Source organism: Siphateles boraxobius, unplaced genomic scaffold, assembly GCF_051911475.1.
Source record: "Siphateles boraxobius isolate OS27281-9 unplaced genomic scaffold, OSU_SipBor_1 22, whole genome shotgun sequence".
NCBI lineage: Eukaryota > Metazoa > Chordata > Actinopteri > Cypriniformes > Leuciscidae > Siphateles > Siphateles boraxobius.
Genome location: NW_027508833.1, coordinates 39,555,769 through 39,579,477, shown reverse-complemented (window position 1 = coordinate 39,579,477; position 23,709 = coordinate 39,555,769). Strand labels below are relative to the sequence as shown.

Here is a 23,709-nt window from a genome sequence, read left to right as displayed (position 1 = left end):
AACACCTGTTGTGCAATTTCAAAATTGATAGGCTGCATTAGACAGATGCTTTTGTCCAAATCACCTACAGTAAAGTGCTTTAAAGTACATGGGGTCCCTGGGAAATCCAATCGGACAATTGAAAATAATAAATGGCCTTAATGCACGAGGTGGGAAATGTTTTGTTGGATGTTTAAAGCTACAGTCTGTAACTTTTGGCACTCTAGCGGTTAATAGAACCGCATGCGTCTTGTGGAAGAACATTGCAGGGATTAAAGTGAAAAAAATTCTTCTGACTGAATTTTTTTTCAGGCTAAATCATATTCCTTTAACTTTATTTAAATATTATAAGGGGAGATGTTTTGCACCGCTTTAATATTGCCAGTTTGCGTATTTTAAAAGCTATTTTAATCTATGAAAAAAAAAACTTAGCTTGACAAATAATCAACCATCTACATAACTTTTCAGTGCATGTTTTTATTTATCTTATAAGACCAAACAATGATAAACTATATTAATATATAGTTTCTCTAATGGCAAATCGTTTTGGCTGAGGGCAAAGTGAAGTTTCATAACTTTATATATTTAGGCTATTTAACTTTGTAGCCTATTAGAGAGCTGACTAATGTTTGACTGAATTGTTTGCTTTATTTCTCATTGTAGATTATTTTAGCCAACCTATTACTTATACTTTTATACTAGATATTATTGATCATTAAAACTGACATTTAACAAAAAGAGACAGGGTTGAATAATGTTATATATTCTAAAATATATAAAATATTCTTAATATATATTTTACTATGCATTCTCTTCACTGTATGGGTACATGCATAATAAAATAAAACGATACAACCCTTCGTTCTCCCGAGTCGAACTTGGCAAGTCCGAACTACCAAGGACGCAAGTCCGAAGTTTGCGTAGCCTACTTGGTATTGAGAAACGGCCAATATTGACCCTCGTTCTGTTTTCCATCATGCACGTTTGCGTTGACTTAATATGCACGCAAACGCACCAGGGTTCGATAGAATCAAGTTGAGTGAAACCCACCAGACCAACGCTGCGGGGGGCGCCGCGAACAAACGGGCTCGGGCGGCAGCAAACGTGCTGTAGCCTTACATGCACTTCTCCAAAACTAAGATTAATTGAGTGAACACGGACCAGTTTTTCCGTGAGCGGGAATTGAAAACCCGGAGTGGACCATGAGCGAAGTGATTACAGAATGCTTACGCCGCCTTCACACTGGCAGTTGAAATCAGCTCCGTAATAAGCAATACGGACGTCGTACTACACAGTGAAAAGACGGAAGCGGGTAGAACAAAAATGGCGGAGAGATTAGAAAGGTTGATTCTGTCAGTTCTGTATGATCTCTCTGATGAGGGTTATAGAGATATTAATAGGAAGGCTGCTGCGTGAGGAAAGTTGCTCAGGACGTTGACATGTCAGGTCGGCTAAAAAATGTGATATAGTGGTATAATTTATACCAATATATCACATTTAGTTCGATGTCTGCCTACAATTTAATTGTATTAACTGCCCTAATAACGTTAGCAAATCATGAAAATAAAAAAATGACATGACAACTTAACTTTTAATAAAATAAATTATGATTTTATAACGATAAGAATTCAGGTTTGTTTATCAGTATCATAGCAACGCTAACTTCCGCTGGAATTGTCAGATAGGAACCATCCTTAGCTTTTCGCAAGAGTTCAATTTTTTGAACGCATCCGGATGACCAACGGACACGATTTTCTTCGCACCGCACTCGGTCGGAGCCGTTTTGGACCCATTCGCATGTGGTCTGCGAATCTCCATAGGAAATGAATGACTTCCGGTCGTTTCGGAGCCGTATCGGAGCTGATTTCAACTGCCAGTGTGAGACGGTGTTAGAGTGGAGAGAGGAACGTGCTTTAGCTCCAATCCAGGCTTTATCACATCCCCCTCAGCAGGGTGAATACACGTCGCCTTTCCTTAATTTAAGGAAAATTAACATTTATCACACTATTTGAGAAAAGAAAGCCTATTTACGGCCTTAAATTTATGAAAAGTGAATTTAAGACATTAAGGACAGACGGGAACCCTGCAATTGACGGAAATCCGTCATAGACTCGCTGCAATTAACGGAAATCCGTTGTACCGACGGAGAACTTTAATCCCTGACATTGTAGCCGGAGCTACTTCTCTTTGTTTATGTTTATGACAAGTCACACAGGTACTGGGTTAAACCGCAGCGGTGCGACCCAAACCAGTGTAAAATAGTCCCAATATAAACACTTATTATATATGTACCATAGTGATTCAGAATAAGACAAAAACACGGTTTGGAAAATTGGTTCATGTTGTAGTTGCTTATTAGATCAAATTTGAACACAAAAAGTTACAGACCGCAGCTTTAAAGTCCCCCTGTGGTGAAAATCAAGCTTTTAATGTTGTTTATATGTAGGGTTGGGTATCGGTTGGGTTTTATCCGATACTAGTACCTACTCGGTATTTTTTAAACGGTTCCGGTGCTTAAACGGTTCTTGATCCGGTTACTTAAAACAATACCATTTTATTTACATAAACACTTAAATCTTTAAACAATATAAATAGAACATATGATAATAATAAATAAACCAGTATAAAAAAAAAATTCACATTTACATAATATCAAATAAAACAATATATCAAACAATGTAATAATACTGGAGATTATTAGAGATTACTACCAGGGTAATCTAATGTCGACATGGCTCCAGGTTCCCATGTTTTGTCTGCTGGATCCAGTCATGTAAGTTATCTGGTCGTTGTACTAGTTACGGCAGCGCTTAGCTTGGCGAGTTTGGTATTTCGTTCCCACTGCATCTTAGCTAAGCAGCGTTGAGTGAACCTATGAGAGAGAACATCTCTGGGTACTGATGTAACCTATGTTCTCTGAAAAGGGAACAAGACACTGCGTTCGCTGCCAAACTGCCGACAAGCTTCGTTTTTCGGCAGAGAAATCTGAGGACCAGATGATGGCGCGCGCGAGCGTCGAGGCGGCACCCGTGCCATCAGCCAACGAATTGCCGTGATTCTATATGGGCTTCAGACAATCGTCACAGAGAGGGCGTTCTGACGCGTAATTTTACACCTATGCCCGCAAATTAATTCCCGGAATCAAGAGCGAGCGAGCAAGAGCGCGCATGCGAGACAGAAGAGACTGTGCTCCAAGCCGTATAGCGCGTGCACGGCGGAGAAGGAGAGAGCTCGAGACCTTAAAGCCCAATTTATACTTCTGCGTCGAACTTACGCCGTAACTACGTCGTAGGCTGTACGTAGCGCGCGTACCCTTCGGCGTACCCTGACGTGCACCTCTCCAAAAATGTAACAACGCGTCAATTCTACGCCGACGCAAGCGCTGTGATTGGTCTGCTCAAACCGCTCCCTCGGGTTTCACATGCTCCCTCTGCGTGCGTCAACGCGGACAACGACGCAGAAGTATAAATTAAAACCAAAGCGTAGTCTACGGCGTAGAGGCTCCGGCGTAGGTCCGACGCAGAACTATAAATCAGCATTAAATCAGCCATTTTTGGAGAGGTGAACGTCAGGGTACGCCGAAGGGTACGCGCGCTACACACAGCCTACGACGTAGCTACGGCGTGAGTTCGACGCAGAAGTATAAATTGGGCTTTAGGTCCGTGTGTGTGCGCGTGTGCCTCATGAAGCGCATGTAAGACAGAGAGTCAGGCACCGAAATTTTCGTTCTAATTCGGTCTGGTTACTACCGTTTACGTCGGAACCGGTTCCCTATTGGCACCGCGTTTCGGTACCCAACCCTATTTATATGTCTATGTGGTGTTTTTAATATGCTTTAAAACAAACCATGTGTAAATTCATAAGTCGACAGCATCGCTGAGTATTTTCTCCTTAAAACTGAGACAGTCTCAAAAACACGGTTTGAAATCGCTGGTGTTTCTGACGTCACAAACTACCTTGTAACCAATCAGATCAACGTGTGATCGTCAACGAGTGGATCTCTGAGTGAGTGAGTAAGTGGAGGCGGGGCTCATTTGCATATTCATAGAACTGTGGATACTAAATGAAGAAAGGGTGTAGAATTACATTCATGCTATTTTAAGGCAGTTTAAATATGTAATTTTGGTTATCAAAGATGAGTTTTAAGGGAAAAAATGATTGACTAGGGGGACTTTAAAGTGTATAATAAAGTTGGATGGATGGATTATAATATTATTTGAAATATTAGTGGAGGCCAAAAATTACCCCTACATTGAAAACAAGACTTTTTAAAATAGTGAGTCTCCGACCCTCATTTACTAACTGATAAAGATTTCTAAAACAGTTCTGGATAGAACCAGAACCGATTCATTAATATGCCGTGGATGCACCTGATATTCCTAACCCATGATTTTATCTGAATGAAAGAGTAATGGCCGCAGAATCTGAGGTCTGTGCAGTAGATTGTAGGCATGAATAATGGTTTGATCCACTTTGATAAAATATCTCCCTGAGCTACGCTGAACTTCGTGACTGCTCTGACTAACTGGAGCAGAATGAGTCGCGAGCGTCGGGGCAGCCGTAAGTGCTCAGAACATGCAATACGTATTGATCTTCGCTGAAGCTAGAAGTCGTGTGAGTGCCCCTGAATGACTGGTAACTGCAATAGATTCAGTGACACATGCAATCTAAGACACCAGCACTGAAAAGGCTGTCTAAGTGGAAAGGGGAAACTTCCACAGTGAAAACAGTGCATTTATGGAGAACGGCCTGTCATCACTATGTCCTTTCACAGTTGTGTCACTCTTGCATCAACAGGAAAATAAATCAAAGTAATGGGAAGAAAGATGTTTGTGTGTGTCCACAAACTAAATGGATGTTTCCTGTCGGTTTGGCTTTCAGCTGCGCGAGTGCAAGCGAGCCGGGGTGGATATGAATATGAAAGTCTGCTCAAGATGTTGTTTGTTGTTTCTCTGTTCCTCTTGCTTTGTTTTCCACTTTGCCGAGTTTGATAATTCTATGATTTTTTTGAGAAAGCCGGTGTTCAGTTTCCCAGTTAATTATGCATACTGCGATGCCTCTCATTAAGGATTTGTGAAAGGACAATAGAGATTAAATCTTGGGCTTTTAGCTACGTTATCAGGCAGAAACAAATGTCAAAGAAAGTAAAGATGTAGAATAAAAGCATGACTCCAATCAATTCGTCATGGTGAAGGTCAAAACATTTTCCTCACGGTATTTCAGCTTATTTGTGGGCTTGTAGATCAAACAAGGAGAAGAAAGCCATGATGTCGTGTACACACTTACGCAAAGGATCATGCCCTTACAAAAAAGCACAGTGATGTATTATTAGATGGTAATACCGTAGTACCGAATGATTAATATTCATTGTGTTTCCTGTAAGATTCAGAACAATTTATTATGGTATCTATCCTCAAACCACGATTTTGCTGTGGTATTATATTTTTAATAGTTCATGTTTATTAACATAACATAGTGAAACTGTTTTGGTTTTAACTTTTTTATAATTTTTATTACCAGTTTTACTTGAAATATCATAGTTAAACTATGGTTACTGTAAAACAATGGTAAATATGTGGTCTTACTACAATTGTCACTGGTTCATTTCCAATTCCTAAAGGACTATCCAAAAAAAGGTGTTTACAAAAAAAAAAAAATATATATATATATATAATTTGACCATATTGTGTCCATATCCTAAAATCATAGTATTACCATTGGTTTGGTTTTACTGTTGTATCTATGGTACCAAATAAATAAATACCTTTAGCAAAAAATAAATCATAATGCTACCATGGTATCTCCATATTTTACTATGGTAAAATTAGCCATGGTGTTTCTATAGCAAAACCGTGTTTTTTGGGTAGATTCATTGGCATTTTCACACCATACTGTACATTAATTTCCAAAAGGAAGAATTTACACAAAAACATGGCAATACCACCATAAGTTTAGTACTTTCTTGTTTGTGGTGTGTGTGTCTCTTTTTCTCTCTCATTCTCTCTGTCTTAGCATGGTTCTTCTGTGTGTAACCCAGTACCTTGTTCATCAGGTCCCACGATGGCAGAAGACAGAGAACGAATCACTGCTTGGCTGATACCAGCTGGAGCACCGACGACAGCGACTGCAGAACCACAGAACAAATACCACTTTAGAAAACTGTTAAGATTAATAGTAATCAACACATAGACCTCCATATATAAAATATAGCTTACACAACAAAAACATTCCTTAAAGTTACACATAAGCCACAATTAACTAATCTGGTGAGACTAGAGGAATGTAACCAGTTCTAAAGTAAGTGAATCTCAATGGAAAATTCAATAATTTATGAGCTTAATCTATATGCATGGAATTCTGAGAGGTAATTGTGATCACAGAGCATGGGCTTTCTCTAATAGCTCAGAATGTAAAGTCTCGGCAGCCTGATCATGCATGATCAAGAAAAGCAGATCCTCAAGAGAACAAAATGTTTTCTGGATTTGCGTTGATGCGTATGCGGTGAGCTGTATCTGTGCACACGTCCGTGTGTGTGTGTCGGTTCTACACACACCACACATGCGCTGTACAAGCAGAATAGAGGTTATGACTCCCGTGTGCCGCCGCTGTGCCCCTCATTATCACAGCCAAAAGAAAAGACCAGCATGCAAATTTCCACCTTCCCTGGCACTGAGTATTCATCAGAGCCGCTGCTCATCTCCCTTTAAAAGGCTTTAGTCCGCCACGTCCATTAGAATAACAATTTCCTCAATCATTTATTTCATTAACAGTATTAACTCTGATCCGGCTGTCTCTCCCTGAGAGTGTCCGTCTTCCACAATGTTATCATTACTCACGACTCTGAGAACGCTTCTGTGGAGGTGTAGCCCTTCTGGAACAAGGCAAGTGAGGACGTGAGCCATAAAAACTCTGGTCAGGTACACCCTTTTTTTCAGAGCATTTACCCATTTGACTTGTCTTGTTAAAACAGTCAGCTCAAGTGAAGAACGTCAGGCCTCGAGTGGAAATGCTCGCTTTGTGCATGTCACAAATAAAGAAATGTACATTGTTTTAGGAAAGAGAGATGTGCTTTGATGCTCGCTGGCAGGTTTGAAATAGGGTCAGTTGTGTTTATAACCGTCTTGAAATTTCTGAGAGTAAATCCTTAACGTGTAAAAACATGTCACGGTAAATCACATTTTACTTTGAATGATTTTAAAGATTTTTGTAACAAATCTCTTTGAATTTATTCAATCAAAATTAGTGTAGTATAGACTAAAATTTAAAGTCTAAAATAATAGACTAAAACAGCACTATTGTGAAATATTATCACAATGTTTTCTATTTTAATATAATTTAAAATGTAATTTATTCCCGTGATGGCAAAGCTGAATGTGTCTAATATGTTGATTTGCTGCTCAAGAAACATTTCTTATTATTATCATCAATGTTGAACGCAGTTATACTGCTTAATATTTTTGTGGAAAGTGTGATACTTTGTTTTCAGGAATTTCTGATGAATAGAGAGTTCAAAAGAAAAGCATTTATTTTAAATAGAAATATTTTGTAACATAAATGTCCTCGCTATTACTTTTGATCAGTGTAATGCATCCTTACTGAATAAAAGTATATATATATATATATTTTTTTTTTTTTATTAGACAGTAGTGTAATATATAATATTTAAAATAATTACAGTATTTCACAGGGCTTTTCTTCATTATGATATCAGGAGAGTTGACATTTCACCCTGGCATTTTTTACTCTACACCCATAAGAAAGCAACAACATGCTTATCATAGAAGATTTGTATTCAAGGTATTGTATGTATGAATTGCATTTGTAATGTCCTTTTGAATTAATTAACAGGCCTGGGCAAAATAAATGAGCGTCATGTCATTGACCCTTCTGCAAAATTAACTTGACATAATGATTTTATGGATCATTCTTCATGCACAATATCTTTGCAAGGAGCTTCATTGAGTCAATACATCATTTAAATGAGTCATGATGAACTTACCGAGGAAGACCATCCATGTGTTGTTTGAGAAGGCGAGTAGGACGTAAGAGGCGATTCTGAACACAGCGCTGAGTTTTGCTAAAGTCATCTCTTTAATACACCTCATCAGCACAGGGAACAGACCCAGCAGACCAAAGCCCTGTCAGAGAGCATCACAGACGTTAGATCTGTGCTGGCATAAAAAAAAACTGCCATCATTTGGTTGACACTCAGTCAATTATAACTGAAGCACCCTATTGTATTTAAATGCCTTGAAAATGAGCAAAGAATGTAAATGGAACAAAACCTAAATGGATCCATTATTATCTAATCAGCTAGTGGTCATTGTTAGCTTACCCAAATTCACTTCACTTTAAAGGGGTGGTAAAACACGATTTCACTTTTCTGACTTTAGCTAGTGTGTAATGTTGCTGTTTGAGCATAAACAACATCTGCAAAGTTACAGCGCTCACAGTTCGAAGCAAAGGAAGATATTTGCTTTTAAAGAAATCAATTTCTAAGGACTACAGCAAACGGCCGGTAGGAACTACACGACATTCATCCATGGTTGCTGACATCACTAACCCCAATACTTACATAAACCCCTCCTCCGAGAATACTAAATAAGGGCGAGGCCATTTTTGCTTTGGAGAAGAGTTGTTGTGGTATAGTAGGCTGTTGTTGCCGCAATGCCGTCGAAATTCTGTTATTTTCATCCCGGTTGCAGGTTCACTTTGTTCAGCCTTCCTAGGGTCGGGGGAGTTAGGGATCAATGGTTAAAATTTATTTTTAACTCTGTCCTTCATAATTATCAAAGAGTATAGAAGTAACAAGAGGCGAAACTCCGTTGCAGTTTTGGTAACAATCGCTAGATGGCGCTGCTGTCGCGCTGACGCCATTTTGGACTGAACCAACGGTTTTACCGTTAGCACAACTGTACAGCATAATGTCTGGAAATAATTGGAAACAAAGAAAACAGTGTTCTGCCATCAACTGCAACATCTAGCAGTGTACAACCAATCAACTAGCATTTCATAGATTCCCCAAAGATCCAGAGAGGTAAAGTAGAAAAGGTTTTTATTAACGTTAAAGTGAGCAGCGTACGTACGTCTCCATACGTAAATAGAGGCATGGATGTACAACAGTGTTGCAGGGAAGTTGTGTGTGACAAGGAAAAGTGCAAAAACACTCTAGTTTACATGGTGAAACTATTCAATAGAGTCAGAATCCATCATATATTACGGACCCAAAATCGACGACTCTCACAGCCCAAAACAGAAGCGAAACAGATTTGTTTGTTTTTTATAGCTAAGTCATCTGTAAATCTGTACATAAACTCTCTCTTTCTGTATCAAATGTAACATGTGTTGTACAAAGTTTTTATCAGTCAAGATTAATTTAATTATAATAAAACTAAAGACTAAAACATAGAACAACTAATATACTTACCATTGCCATTCTATTTGTAGTAAATGTGTGCACTTTACTTGCACAATGTTTGATTTGTTGTGTGTAATGCAGCCAGAAAAGATGTGATCTACTTACCATCACCAATTGTATTACTGTTCATTTTGTGATGATCTTCTATTACTATAAAATATTCTCTCTTGACTAATGTGTTGTCCCTTTCACCTAACTTACTCACTGTTCATTGTGTTTTGGCTTTTTCAATGAATTTGTTAATCATTTCATGAGGAACATGGGCTGTTGTTACTGGTGTTGTAAAATTGTGCTGTATGAAAACGGGAGTTATCCCTAAAAGTTATTGGGATAAATAAACAGCATATTTGACAGCTTCATGCTCTATGGTGAAATCGTTTAATAAACTGATCCATAAGCATTATTTTGTTGAACATTATTCAACACGCCGTTTTAGTTTAGACTATAGAGATATTAAAAACTACAAACTACTATTTAGTTCCCTTAACCGCTTTTGAATTGGAACCGGTATCGTTCAATTCTATGACAGCTGTGTTGCGTTCAGTCCAAGATGGCGGAGCTGCAGCTCTGCGCATGGACGCATTTGTTGCAATGGAACGTTCTATTGAGTTTCGCCTCTTGTTACTTCTATAATCTTTGTAATTATTACCCAAATCTCGCTCTCTGTGCTGCACATGTTACGGAGGAAAGCTTTCACAATTCAATTCAATTCAATTCAAATGTATTTGTATAGCGCTTTTCACAATACACATTGTCTCAAAGCAGCTTTACAGAAAGTGCATTTCGGAAATGTACATAGAAAAATACAGTTAGTTAATCATGTATTAATTTATGGCATAACATATCGCCGGCTTTGAGTCGTCTCTTCACAGGCGTCGAGTCGTCTCTTCACAGGCGTCGAGTCGTCTCTTCACAGGCGTTGGGGGATCTGAAGTCTCCGTGAGAGGCTGGATACAAACTGGAGCTGACGAACGCTATTTACTTCGGGACTAGCGTCCCGAGATAACAGCAGAAAGGCAGATGGGAAATAATTAGCATAGCTGATGTTCATAATGTTAATGCATTCGAACTGATTCAGCAGTAGTATTAAAGGTTAAGCATTAAGTGAATGCTTGGTTAAAGAGATGCGTCTTTAATCTAGTTTTAAACTGGGACAGCGAGTCTGAGTCTCGAACAATATCAGGAAGGCTATTCCAGAGTTTAGGAGCTAAATGTGAGAACGCCCTTCCTCCTTTAGTGGACTTCGATATCCTAGGAATGACCAGAAGCCTCGAATTTAGTGATCTTAAAGAGCGCGGTGGGATTGTATGGCGATAGAAGGTCTGTTAAATACACAGGAGCTAAACCATTTAGGGCTTTATAGGTCAGTATTAATACTTTGTAATTGATACGTAACTTAATAGGTAACCAGTGTAGAGATGATAAAATAGGTGTTATATGATCATATTTTCTTGATCTAGTAAGAACTCTAGCGGCTGCATTTTGCACTAACTGTAGCTTGTTTATTGAGGATGCAGGACAACCAGCTAATAAAGCATTACAGTAATCTAGTCTCGAGGTCATGAATGCATGAACTAACTTTTCTGCATCAGAAACAGATAGCATGTTACGTAGCTTAGCAATGTTTCTAAGGTGGAAAAAGGCTGTTCTTGTAATATATGAAATATGATTTTCGAAAGTCAAGTTGTGGTCTAGTATAACACCCAGGTCTTTTACTGTAGTGGATAAAGTAACAGGACATCCTTCTATATTAAAGTTGTATTGTAAGGGATTTTGTGGGTAGTTTTTTGGACTAATAAGTAGTACCTCCGTTTTATCTGAATTTAATAGCAGGAAATTACACGTCATCCAGCATTTTTTATCATTTAGACACTCTGTCAATTTAGATAAGTTAGTGTTTTCATCTGGTCGTGATGAAATATATAATTGAGTGTCATCAGCATAACATTGGAAATTAATTCCATGTTTTCTTATAATATTACCAAGTGGCAGCATGTATATTGAGAATAGCAGAGGGCCTAACACCGATCCTTGCGGCACTCCATAGTCTTCTGACGTTATCTTTGATTTTTCCCCATTTAAACAGACAAAATGATCTACAATCTTCGCGAGCTCAATGCAGGATTCGAACAACGGCTTGTCGTGAAAGATGGAGCAGTTCCAACTTTAAGAACGGAAGCTGTTGTTTACGGGCCACAACCTGTAAGTATGATTTATTTTTCGTCGATGTGTTGTCCTGTAATAGTTCGTATTGTTAATTGTACGTTGTAGCATGGAAGAAAACTAATGACAACGCTGTTTGGCTCTGCAAACCAGTTTGTTTATGCTCATTCATACTTAACGTTATCCGACAAACACCTAACGTTACAAACTTTTTTTTATCTCAACAGTGATCTTGGAATTAGTGTAAATTATTCTTTGATTAGAGCTTTTATGTTTATCTACATGCTTGTTTATCTACAGGCATGCTAAACATGGTTCTGTGTTTGATTTGGCTACTGTAGTAAAGCTAATGTTTAGTGTTCGTTTTGGGTTTAGTTCTGGCGACAGATATTTGTCTACAATCGTTCTAAAAATACAAAAGTAACGGTGGCATACAGTCAGTATGATCATATATATACAGTCAGATCCGCAGTCTTTACTCAAAATAATCCCTTTGAGGACTGTAGTATAATTTGTTAGAACAATTATATAATAATTAGTACAATAACAGCGTATCTAAAAAGTAATGAGACAACAACAAAAAACAAACCTTTCTGAAACGTCGTTTAACAGCCGTTCTTGAACAGGTTCTGCTCGATCCTCTTCAGTAACATTCTCTGGGTCCGATTGGTTTTATTGACGCCCTTTTTTATAATACACCAAAGCACAAACTACCGTTAAAGGTAAGGGGCGTGACATTTCCAGAAAACGTGCACTAGACGGTTAGCGAATCACAACACACTGGGCCAGCTAACCATTCTGAGCCCATTGCGTATTTTTGAGGGACTGGCTTCATAGAACCAGGAAACCATCCGACCGTTTTTACAAGGAGGGGCAGAGCAGTGTAGAATAAAGGTAAAATATATGAAAAATAAAGCAATTTTTAAAAAACAAAGCATGAATACGTTACAGTGCACCCCACAAACACAATCAAGCCTTCGAAAAATGTGTTTTACCACCCCTTTAATATCCATGTATTAAAAAAAAAAAACTTTAACAGCATTAACCATACATGTAATCCAGAGTACCTTGCAAAAACGTGATTATTAGCTAAGCCAGCCTAATATACCTCCTGCCAAAATATGAGATGACATTAAAAATATCTTGCAGTTTTTCCCCATGGTATCAATGTCAAAATTTTGGTCGATTTCAAGCCCTTATATGTATTTGCCTTAATGTTGCTATTCATTTGCAAAAGTGTTCTGAGTGATTTGTAGCTCATTTCTAGGTGGTTAATATTGTTAATATTCGCTAGAGGCTTAGAGATATGTGTCTCAGGTCCCTTCTAAAGTGTAAATATATGGAATATTTCTCCTGTATTTTATCACCAATTATTTAGGTTGTACTATGATCTATGTAGGCTGTAATTCAAAATTGTTAAAATGATGCTGATGTCGAATAATGTAATATAAAAGTTGCATAATATCTGAAATGCATGATCAGGGCACTACTCGGGGGTTCAGCTTGTATAAAAACAAAGCCCATACATATTTAGATTATCTCAGATGCGTCAAACCAGTGCATTAATTAACCTTCAGGGTTTGTGCCTGATGAAACCGTGTCAAAAGCAGTCCGGCTGTTTCACTCAGAACGGCTGAGAGCACTTGAAAGCGGACTCACCTGTGTCCACGCGTGTGAGGTGCGCGAGACGAGACTCATTTGCCCTGTCTGCTCATGCAAACAGTTCTGATTTAATTACCCTGCCGGCCCGGCGAGGGCCCGGTGTCAACAGACTTTGCCATCGCCTCTGGTTCGCAGCAGAAAACATAATGGGAATGCATAAACATTCCACGGAAAAGGTCAACGCTCCGTGTTTTTACTTTCATCAACTCATTAGAGCCTGGAGTGTTTAATAATTCCTCTCCAACTCCACGCCAGCCTAATTACAAGTCAATTCCAGCCCTGCAGCCATTTATAAAAACCGCGAGCGTGGAGCCACGCATGTGAGCCAAGATTCTGATGCCTGAGATCTTTAGAAGCACAAGATCAGCGATGCCTTTGTGTTTAAAAAAGTTCCTTTGTCTGTCCTTTTATTTCCTCAATTGACTCTTTCAATTGCGGTTAATTAAAGTTTTTTGCTTAGCGTATTGGGTGGCGCTCGCTAGCTGACAGAGTGTATAATAGGTCCCATCAGGATCGATGCATTCGGCTTCCACACAAAAGGCAGCAAAGCGATCGGAGCCCCAGCGGTGCATCCCGGTCTATGGAGAGCCGTCACCTCACCAATCAGGAAGGGTGCTCTTTAAACTGGCAGGCTTTGTTTAAGTGCCACTCTAAGACACAGCATCGACCTGCTCAGAAAAAGAGTTTCCCATGTCAGGTGACAAAAACAACCCGTTTCCCATCACGACTGCTGTACAGACCATCTCAAACTGCAGCGCTATTCCAACACAATCTCATTAAAGTGCGTATCTACCACGAATGTTATTTCTCATGCCATTTATACGTCAAAAATGGTTTTAGCGTGCATATGCTACGCACTGAAAACCCCTAGGGGTGGGGAGTGCGTGCCATAAAGTGCGTATCATATGCACGCAAAAACTAATTTTGGCGTATAAATGGCACGAGAAATAATATTCGTTGTATAGATACGCACTTTCATGAGATCGGACTCGCTATTCAGCTAATGCCACGGTGAAGAAACACCACAATCAATAGTAAAACTCAAAATTCACTAGTTTTACTTTCTTCCCAAAAAACAGAACATACTGCAGTATTGTTTGATCATATCTGTGAGAAATGTACGCTAGTTAAAAATGTTGGGGTCTTAAGATTTTTTAAGTGCTTTTGAAAGATGTCTCTTATGCTCAGCAATAATACAGTAAAAAACACAGTAAAAACAGTAATACTGTAATGTATTGGTACCATTTAAAATACCTGTTTTCTATTTAATATATTCTTAAATATAATTTATTCCTGTGATGTCAATGCTGAATTTTCAGCAGCCATTAATCCAGTCTTCAGAAATCATTCAAATATCCTCATTTGGTGCTCAAGAAAAATTTTGCATTATCGATGTAGAAAACAGTTGTGCTGCTTAATATTTTTATAGAAAGTGTGATATATTTTGTTCATATGGAAGCTTGTTTCCGCCATGTAATAATTTTTTTTAAAGATAATTACGACTTTTTATCTCACAATTCTGACTTTTTACAAAAGTCGAGTTACAAAAGCCAATTCTGAGGAGTTTTCTTTCTTACTTTGTGAGTTTATATCTCAGAATTCTGACAATTGAGAATCACAATTGCTAAATATAAACTCGCAATTCCTGAAAGAAATTAATAATTGCAAGTTCTGAATTTGCAATTCTGACTTTATTTCGTGCAATTCTGACTTTATAACTCACAATTGCAAGTTTATATCACACCATTCTGAGGGAAAAGTCAGAATGGCAAATTTATATCATGCAATTTTGAGAAAAAAAGTTTGAATTGTGAGATAAACAGTTGCATTTACCTTTTTAATTTTTTATTCAGTGGCAGAAACAAGCTTCCATGTGTTCTTAAATAAATAGAAAGTAAAAAAAAGTATTTATTTGAAACAGAAATGTTTTTTAACAATGTATAAATCTTTACTGTCACTTTTGATCAATTTAGTGCATTGCTGTTCAATAAAACTATTAATTTCTTTCAGAAAAAAATAAAAATCTTACTGAGCCTAAACGGTAGAGTAAATGGAAAGCAAATGGCTTCAACCCAAAAATATAACTTATCAAATAAAATAGCACAATTAACAAATAACCTTGTAAATATTATAAAACCGACAAACAATGCAATCATGTTAATTATCCAACAGTGCATGTATAGAAGTGTTTCTGCTTCAAAGCAACAGATAAAAAAGGTAACTGAGATAAAGATTAAAACGAGAAATAGACCCAATTACATTTATTAGCATGTGACAATCATTTTCTCATTTAAGATACTTTACTATGATTTTTTTCATATAGTCATAAAGACTGAAACATTGCTGTCCACATTAACCTACATTTTAGTTTTTACAGCATGTGAATGTACATGTGCGTTTGTCGCGGAAGGAAGCTGAATTAACTGATGCTGAAACTGAATGTGTGTTAAGAGTTGTGTTATTATTACCTTATCTTTACCCCATCGTTTTCTTTCTGACTAAATTAAAAAATATACTTTCAAGAAAATGCACGTTTGGTTATTAAAGGGGTGAGCAAGGTCATCGTCAAGTCACCTTTATTTATATAGCGCTTTTTACAATACAGATTGTTGCAGCTTTACAGAAATAACAGGAAAATAATGCGATAAAGATTGTTTCGGCTGTAGAGCAGCTCTAGCCCTCATGTTGTGTTCGGGTCATTTTGACCCAGACCTGAAAATGCTACAGTAGTTAATGTTATTGCATTGGACTAAAATGTACTGACTTTACTCACCCAGAGTCTAACAACTTCCCCACATTTTTTATACTTTTTGTAATTTTTTGTGTGTTTTTTTAAACACTGTAACACTTGTGGTGTTTCCGGCCTACAAAAAATTGCTTATAAATCTCTGATTATACTAAATCATCAACAAATATTGGATTCAGTCATTTGTCAGCTTGTTTTCTTTCGATTAGGACGGGTTTTATATCTCTTTTTGGAATTGATCGAACGTAGGCCTTATTTATCTGATCTTGCATACCTCAGGTTTTGAGTGAAAAAAAGCATTATTTGTGGATCTTTTTGTCAATTTTACATAAAAATATGGGGAAAATATGTGCACTGTTTATCACACTAGTGTGCTTTCATGTTTCACGTTTGAAATGCTTTTATTTTTCACAATCTAGCACAAAGTCACACTTGTGATCATCACACTCCTGGTCAAAAATGACCAGCCTACCAAAAATTGCTTATAAATCTCTTATGTTATTTTATCACTAAATATTGGATTCAATTTTTTTGTTAACATGTTTTCTTTAAATGAATTCTTTAAATAATTTTTATTTATTTTTTAAACTGATTGATCGTAGATCTGAAATTATATTGGTCAAAAATGACGGCCCATTGAAAATGAATGGGGGACTCGAAAATCAGAGAAACAAATATTGTGTTCATCATGTCCATGTTCACATACTGTATACACAATGTGGGCTTGCAAAAATAAAGGCCTCAGACCTGTGCATGTGTGGATACATACAAACTCGCGCAATCCGCGCACATACACTGAAAAAAATTTGGAGTAGGATTTACTTGAAAAAAGCTAGCTAACTTTTTTCACTCAGAAAATGCTAGTAAATTTACAACGATTTGCCAAGTAAAAACCTAAACATATTTATCAGTAGCTTTAATTAGAAATATTTAAGATTAATTTACTTGGAATATGGAATTAAAGGTATAGCGGAGGATTTTCTTTTTCCGGGTGGGTAGCCTATACTATTGGTCCACCTAAGTGTCAATCATTCTGGTGATATGTTTACGTAAGGCCGTCGTAAGTGCGCGTCCCTTCTGCGCATGCGCACTTTCAGGTGTATTATGTGTGATGAGTTACGGTTTCAGCCATTCCTTTGAAAATGGCTGAGGGTCGAAAGAGAAAAAATGTATACGAAGTGTATGATAAGAAGAGAAAGGCCGCAGAATATAGAAACAAGACCAGAGTGATTTTGGGTGAATATTTCACACGCTGGCGTGCGCTAAAAGCACAGGTTGGGCTTCCCACTGATGCCGCAGTCGCGGAGATTCTAGTAAACAGGTAAAGTTTGTCATGCTATTTGGAGAAATCCATTTAAAATCACTGCTAGTAAAAGTTAATGTAAGCTATGATTAGCGATGCTAGCCCGTGAACAAGTCATGCACCGCGTAGACACGGTAAACATCTCAATTTGTCTAAAGTAGCCTTATGACCAAATGGTAAATGGTATCACGCTGAAATATTCTAAAACCTTGTGTGTTCATTTTTGATAATTACAATGTGTTCACCATAGTATTTATTACACAAATGCAACAAGCTACTTCTCCATTGCATATCATGTCTTGAGTCCTCGGCCACTCAACACGTTTAATAGCGTTTCCTCTCGGGAAAAAATAGAGTGTTGCGCATGTGCTTTTTTAAAAAAATTGGAGAGGGCGGGTCTTCTCTAAAATTCGGAAAGATCCTCCGCTATACCTTTAAGTAAACTTTACTTGACCTAGTCAAGTGAAAGTAACAAAGAAAATAAGAAATTTTATCTTGGCTAGTAAAAGGTTGAGTAATATCAATTTAATTGAAATTTCCTTTGCATTACATTTCACCTAAACAATAATATTGAAATTCCAGTATGTGCTTTTACTTAGAACTTCTAAGTAATTTATACTACATCATGTCAGATGTTAAACATCATGTGAATGCAAAGACCTCAATACTTGGTAGAAAATACACAATGACGGTAACATTTGATGGATCGTTTTTGTGTTTGAATGTGTCATTTTGTGCAGAGAATTTACTCGATGTCACAAAATGGCAAGTTACTATAATCCCAACAACAAAAGCAATGATAAAACAGTGTAAATACAGCTGGAAACCAGTGAAAAATCAACCTCATTAATTATTCAAGGTCCAGTGCATGATGGGAAACCCAGTATCAGAAAAGTTGAGTAATTTTTACTTAATTTTATTAAGTTGATATTTACGCTTTCATTTCTACTCGCTTGAATTAAGTACTGATATGGAATTTACTTAGTTTTTTTAATTCTTGCCTGAACTAACTTTTTCATGTAAATTACATTGTTTTTTTTTTCAGTAGTATTTACTTCACCACAAAATCATTTTTTACAGTGTACACACACACTGACACACACATGTTGATGTGCACAAACAAACTATTTTGAGTATTTCAGGCTTTCTTTTTCACAGAGATGAACTTTATCCTCAAAACAGTGAGGCTCAGATCAATGAGGCCTACGATCAATCAGTTTCAAAAATAAATACAAAACTTGTCCTAACTGAAAGAAAACAAGGTGACAAAAATATTGAATACAATATTTGGGGATACAATAGAGTAACAAGTGATTTTTAAGCTATTTTTATTGTAGGCCGGTCATTTTTGACCAGGAACAGCACAAGTGTGTGTGCCATTTTGTACACACACACAAAAAAACTTTCAAAACAAATTTCCTGGTTAAACATAAAGCACACTAGTGTGATAAACAGTGCATATTTTATGTTTCATATTTTATGTAATAAATAACGCCTTTTTCACTCAAAAGGATAAATAAGGCCTACGATTGATCAGTTTAAAAAATAAATACAAAACCTGTCCTAACTAAAGAAATCAAGCTGACAAAAAGATTGAATCCAATATTTGGTGATAAGGTATAGCATAATGAGATATTTATAAGCAAGTTTTTGCACACCGGGAACATCACAAGTGTTGTAGGGTTTTCAACACAGCACCAGGGCTAGAAGAAAGTTTAAGAAGTCTAGAAGTTCAGTTTAAGTAAGTTCAGCATTGATTCATTTCGGTTGTAAAATGACCTTGTGCTCAGCTGTGTGTGCAAGCGCAGAAGAGAATCAAATGAAGAGAAAGCAGAGATACACAGCTGTGTCCAGTTCTGCTGTTCACTGATCTCCAGTCAGAGAGAGCTGACACACACATGCGTCATCAGAGAAAGCATTACTGCATTAAACAACACCACTTACCAACAAGAGCATCCTCACAGAGTTAAAAACCCCGAACAGGGCCGTCGTAAACTCTCTCGGCTCGTACATCAAATACAACAGCAAGATCGACTGATCGCCTGCAGAGACAAATGCACATAAAAACACATGATTATTGATGTCCAGCCTCTCTCCAACTCTTTATTGGCATGACTTTCAAAGATCAATTTTTTTCAAAGCAATACAGTGTGTAATTCAAATGAGATGATTGAATGTTAATTATGAACCTATACAAATAACAATTAAATTAGACTAAATTAAAGATGCTTATATTTAAGACCACTGATGATAACTCATTTTAAGACTTTATGAAACTTGGTAAAGACATTTATATTAATGCGCGTGTCTCTGTGTGGCCTCAGGAGTGACAGTGCTCAGATTGAGTGTTGTGAAAGCTCCCGCAGTGTCTCAGTGTCATCACACACACACACACACACACACACACACACACACACACACACACACACACACACACACACACACACACACACACACACACACACACACACACACACACGACTCCACAGGGCTCATGTTAGATGCGCTGAGCATTCATCACAGCCATCTCAAAGTTGGAACTGCAGTTTTTAAAGTTTTATTTTTAAATGAATGTTTATGCAGTGTTATTTCATTATATATTTCATTTCAAACTCTCTTTACTAAAACTTAATGTATTCTTAAAGGATGAAATAAATAAAAAGTCACCAACAGTTTGTTGTGTTGTACTGTGTGAAAAAAACAAAAACAAAAAAACCAATATATATATATACATATAATATATACATATAGTGTGTGCGTGTGTGCGTGCGTGTGTGTGTGTGTGTGTGTGTGTGTGCGTGCGTGTGTGTGCGTGCGTGCATGCGTGCGTGTGTGCGTGCGTGTGTGTGTGTTGTATATATATATATATATATACATACATATAATGTATACATATTGTGTGTGTGTGTGTGTGTGTGTGTGTTCGCGTGTGTGTGTGACATTTTGACAACAGTTATTACAATTAATTAATAATAAATAAAAATTACTATTAAGAAATCTATTTTTATGGACATTACCAACATAATTTCGAGTAGGTCGATTATTTTAGTAGTATTTATATGAATATCTGCTTACTTGCATGAAATACAAATATGTAAATATGTCATATAAATTGGAAAGTATAGATCATGGTAGTGTTGGTTTAATTATTTATATATTTATATTTATATTTAATTTATTAATATTATTTATAATATAATGTATAACAATTTAAAATAAACAAATATTATTAAATCATAAATAATACATTATTTAATTGAATAATTATTTTCAATTTAATTTAAATATTTAATTATAATAATAGTTATTATTACTATTATATTAAACTGCAGTAACTACAGCATTTTTTTTGGGGGGGGGGGGTTAAATGTTTGTAAATTTTGGGGTTAAATGTGATCTTGACAGGTTTCTTGAGATTAACCTGAATTCTGCTGCGACACACTGAATATGTGTGTGTGTGTGTGTGTGTGTGTGTGTGTGTGTGTGTGTGTGTGTGTGTGTGTGTGTGTGTGTGTGGGTGTGTGTGTGTGTGTGTGTGTGTGTGTGTGTGTGTGTGTGTGTGTGTGTGTGTGTGTGTGTGTGTGTGTGTGTGTGTGTGTGATTTGTGAGGACACAAATGTGTATAATGACATAGGTATTACACTGGTATTACAACTTGAACGTGATTTATGAGGACATTTCATGAGTCCTCATATTTCAGATGGCTTTAAAAACATACTAAGCAGTGTTTTATTAAAAATGTAAAAATGCAGAATGTCTCCTGTGACGGGGAGGTTTAGGGATAGGGGCAGTGTGTGTGTGTGTGTGTGTGTGCGTGTGAGCGTGCGTGTGTGCGTGCGTGTGTGTGTATGTGCGTGTTTGCACTGACCAACAGCCACCAGGTTATTTATGAAGGTGCAGAGAATGAGAAAGTGCAATTTCAGTCTCTCCTGCCCTGACCTCCTCTTGAACACTGCTTTGAAAGACAGCTTGGCGTACTTTAGGACATACAGCTGAGACTGCTCTGCTGGAGAACATTGCACATCTGTCTCCTCTTTATAAGCAGATATACATGTATTTTTCCCCGTCGAAGGGTCTCTCAGCCAAAGCGCAATGTAAAGTAATGCCAGGACATGGCAGCCGATGTAAGAACCGAATGCAGCCTTGAGCCCAAATTCCTGCTCCAAAAATCCTCCAAGCAGGAATCCCACGGTACCGCCAACAAAGATCATGGACTCGGCCACGGCCATACGTAAAGTGCGACTGGAGCTGGAGCCCATGGTCACGTCGGCCAGGTAGCTGAAGGAGCTGAGGAAAATGGAGACATGTCCTCCTGTCAGGCCTGTGAGCGCCGCGGCCAGCAGCGTCCAGTAAACACTGATGTTCCCCAACAGGGATACAGCCAAGAGCAAACCTCCACTCAACAGGGACAACAGAGACGGGAACGCCATGACCCAGCGACGGCCAGCGCGGTCCGACCACGAGCCCAGCATTATAGCCGGCGGGATGGAGAGCAGGCTCAGGGTGGCGTTGAACAGAAGAAGGATGTAGGAGGCTGTCGTCTCAATCTCCACGTCCCCTTTGTGGTGCTCAGGGTTACTGCAGATACTTTCATTCTTCAGCAATTCTTGACATACCTGCAAAAGACTTTCAAAGTAAATTAAAACTATCATCATCGATATTTAAATCACCACAACATTGTCTATTAAACACAACAACAAAATCGACATGTCCTTGAGATTCTTGTCTACTGAAAGCTTTATTTTAAAATGAAAAAACAAGTTTCATCAGCTGAACAATCAGTGTTTAAAACAACAGTACGATTCGTTGAATGTAGTGAACTTCTATTGCTTGCAGCCTCATATTCATTGCTGTCAAAAAATAAATCAACATCTTGTTAAGGTCTATTGCAAACAAATAAAAAATCGTACAGATTTTTGAGCAGGTCAGTAATTTAAAGGTGCAGTGTGTGATTTGTGGTGAGGTTACGAATTGCAACAAACAAAAGTTACGGTGGCCGACAGGAAGTGATGTAATCGTCTGAGACAGCAGAGAGTAGCAGTTCAGCAATGAGGTTTCTTTACGAGGATAAATTAAGAAATTATGTTTACTTAATTATTCAGTAAAACTATATGTTATTGCGAATATTATTGTTACTTGTTCATCATCGTGTCAGTGTTTTATTCGCTGAACTAAGCTTGCTTCCTTGCACGAAGAGCAACATAGTAACGAAACGCGTTTGTCCGTTTAGGGCCACCGTAGAAACATGTCGCCGCATTTCAATGTAAGGGAAAAGCCTGGTTCACCCTATCACTCACTGCGAAGTTCCAACAATAACAACAAAAATAAATGATACAATCATAAAATAATAGTTTTCCAATTAATTTTTTTTTGTAAATCAACATTTAAAAATTGTATAGGGTCGGTAACGACCAAAGTTGTGTAACTGTATACATATATATATATATATATTTTATTTTTTTTTATTTATTTTTTTCTGCACAACTATAATTGAATCTTGACTCTAAATTGTAATGTTGATTCGTGCATTTTCTGTGAAGCTGCTTTGTGTATTGTGAAAAGCAAATAATGTGAATTGCATTAGTACAAAAAGCTGTTGCAAATGTGTCAGTTATCATACGAATCTTCAGAAATTAATTTCGAGACATTAATTTAATCTGCAGGTCAAATATGTAAAACCCCACTCTAGAGTTTGTGTTTTGAACGATTCATTAAAAGAGTTTTGTTTCCCTGTTTGTACACAAGGAAAGCACTAATGCTTATATTTTAACACGTGCAGGCGACTACGATACATTGTGTTTTCTGCAACCCGTTTGACTGCGTATGGATTGGTTTATGATGTGAATCATGAAAATGTAAAAAATGTCCATGCCTAATCATAACATCACTAGGGCGTAATAAACCTAATTGAAGTTGTATATCACATTTGCAATCATGATTTTATTTTTTCTAATTATCAGCTTAATCCTAATGGACCCTTTTAACACACTGTGATGACGAGTTATTAACATTGTTAATCTAGTAGTTTTTTTATTTTCATTTATTTTTTAAATCTAAAAAAAGTATGTCTGTTTACAACATAATACAGTATATACTAATAAACACTATATTATAGTTTGTTATATTACCTTGGCATTCAATTACAGAAAAGCTCCTGATACACATCTGTTTAACTGTGCATTTACTGAATGAGAACTGTGCATTTACTGAATGAGCACTGTGCCACTGTTCGTCCGACTGTTTGCACTGTATTTTATTTTATGTTTTAATTATTCTGATTTCTGTATTTTATCTTTTATTCTAAACTGTTTTAATTATTCTGATTTCTTATTCTGATTATTTTAATTTCTTCTATGTAAAGCACTTTGAATTACCATTGTGTATGAAATGTGCTATATAAATAAACTTGCCTTGCCTTACAAATATCATCTTTCTCTC

General features: G+C 37.2%; 1 protein-coding gene across 2 annotated transcripts in view; it reads right to left on the bottom strand.

The window, feature by feature from the left end:
- LOC143747370 (proton-coupled folate transporter) overlaps positions 1 to 23,709 on the bottom strand; it is an 82,347-nt gene that overhangs the window by 20,587 nt on the left and 38,051 nt on the right. For both annotated transcript variants that reach the window (XM_077240138.1, XM_077240137.1), the window contains exons 2-5: positions 21,140 to 21,887; positions 19,216 to 19,313; positions 7,979 to 8,117; positions 6,020 to 6,103 (exon numbers count right to left, since the gene is read on the bottom strand). In XM_077240138.1, the coding sequence (XP_077096253.1) occupies positions 6,020 to 6,103; positions 7,979 to 8,117; positions 19,216 to 19,313; positions 21,140 to 21,887 (1,069 nt within the window). The remainder of the gene's footprint in view (positions 1 to 6,019; positions 6,104 to 7,978; positions 8,118 to 19,215; positions 19,314 to 21,139; positions 21,888 to 23,709) is intronic.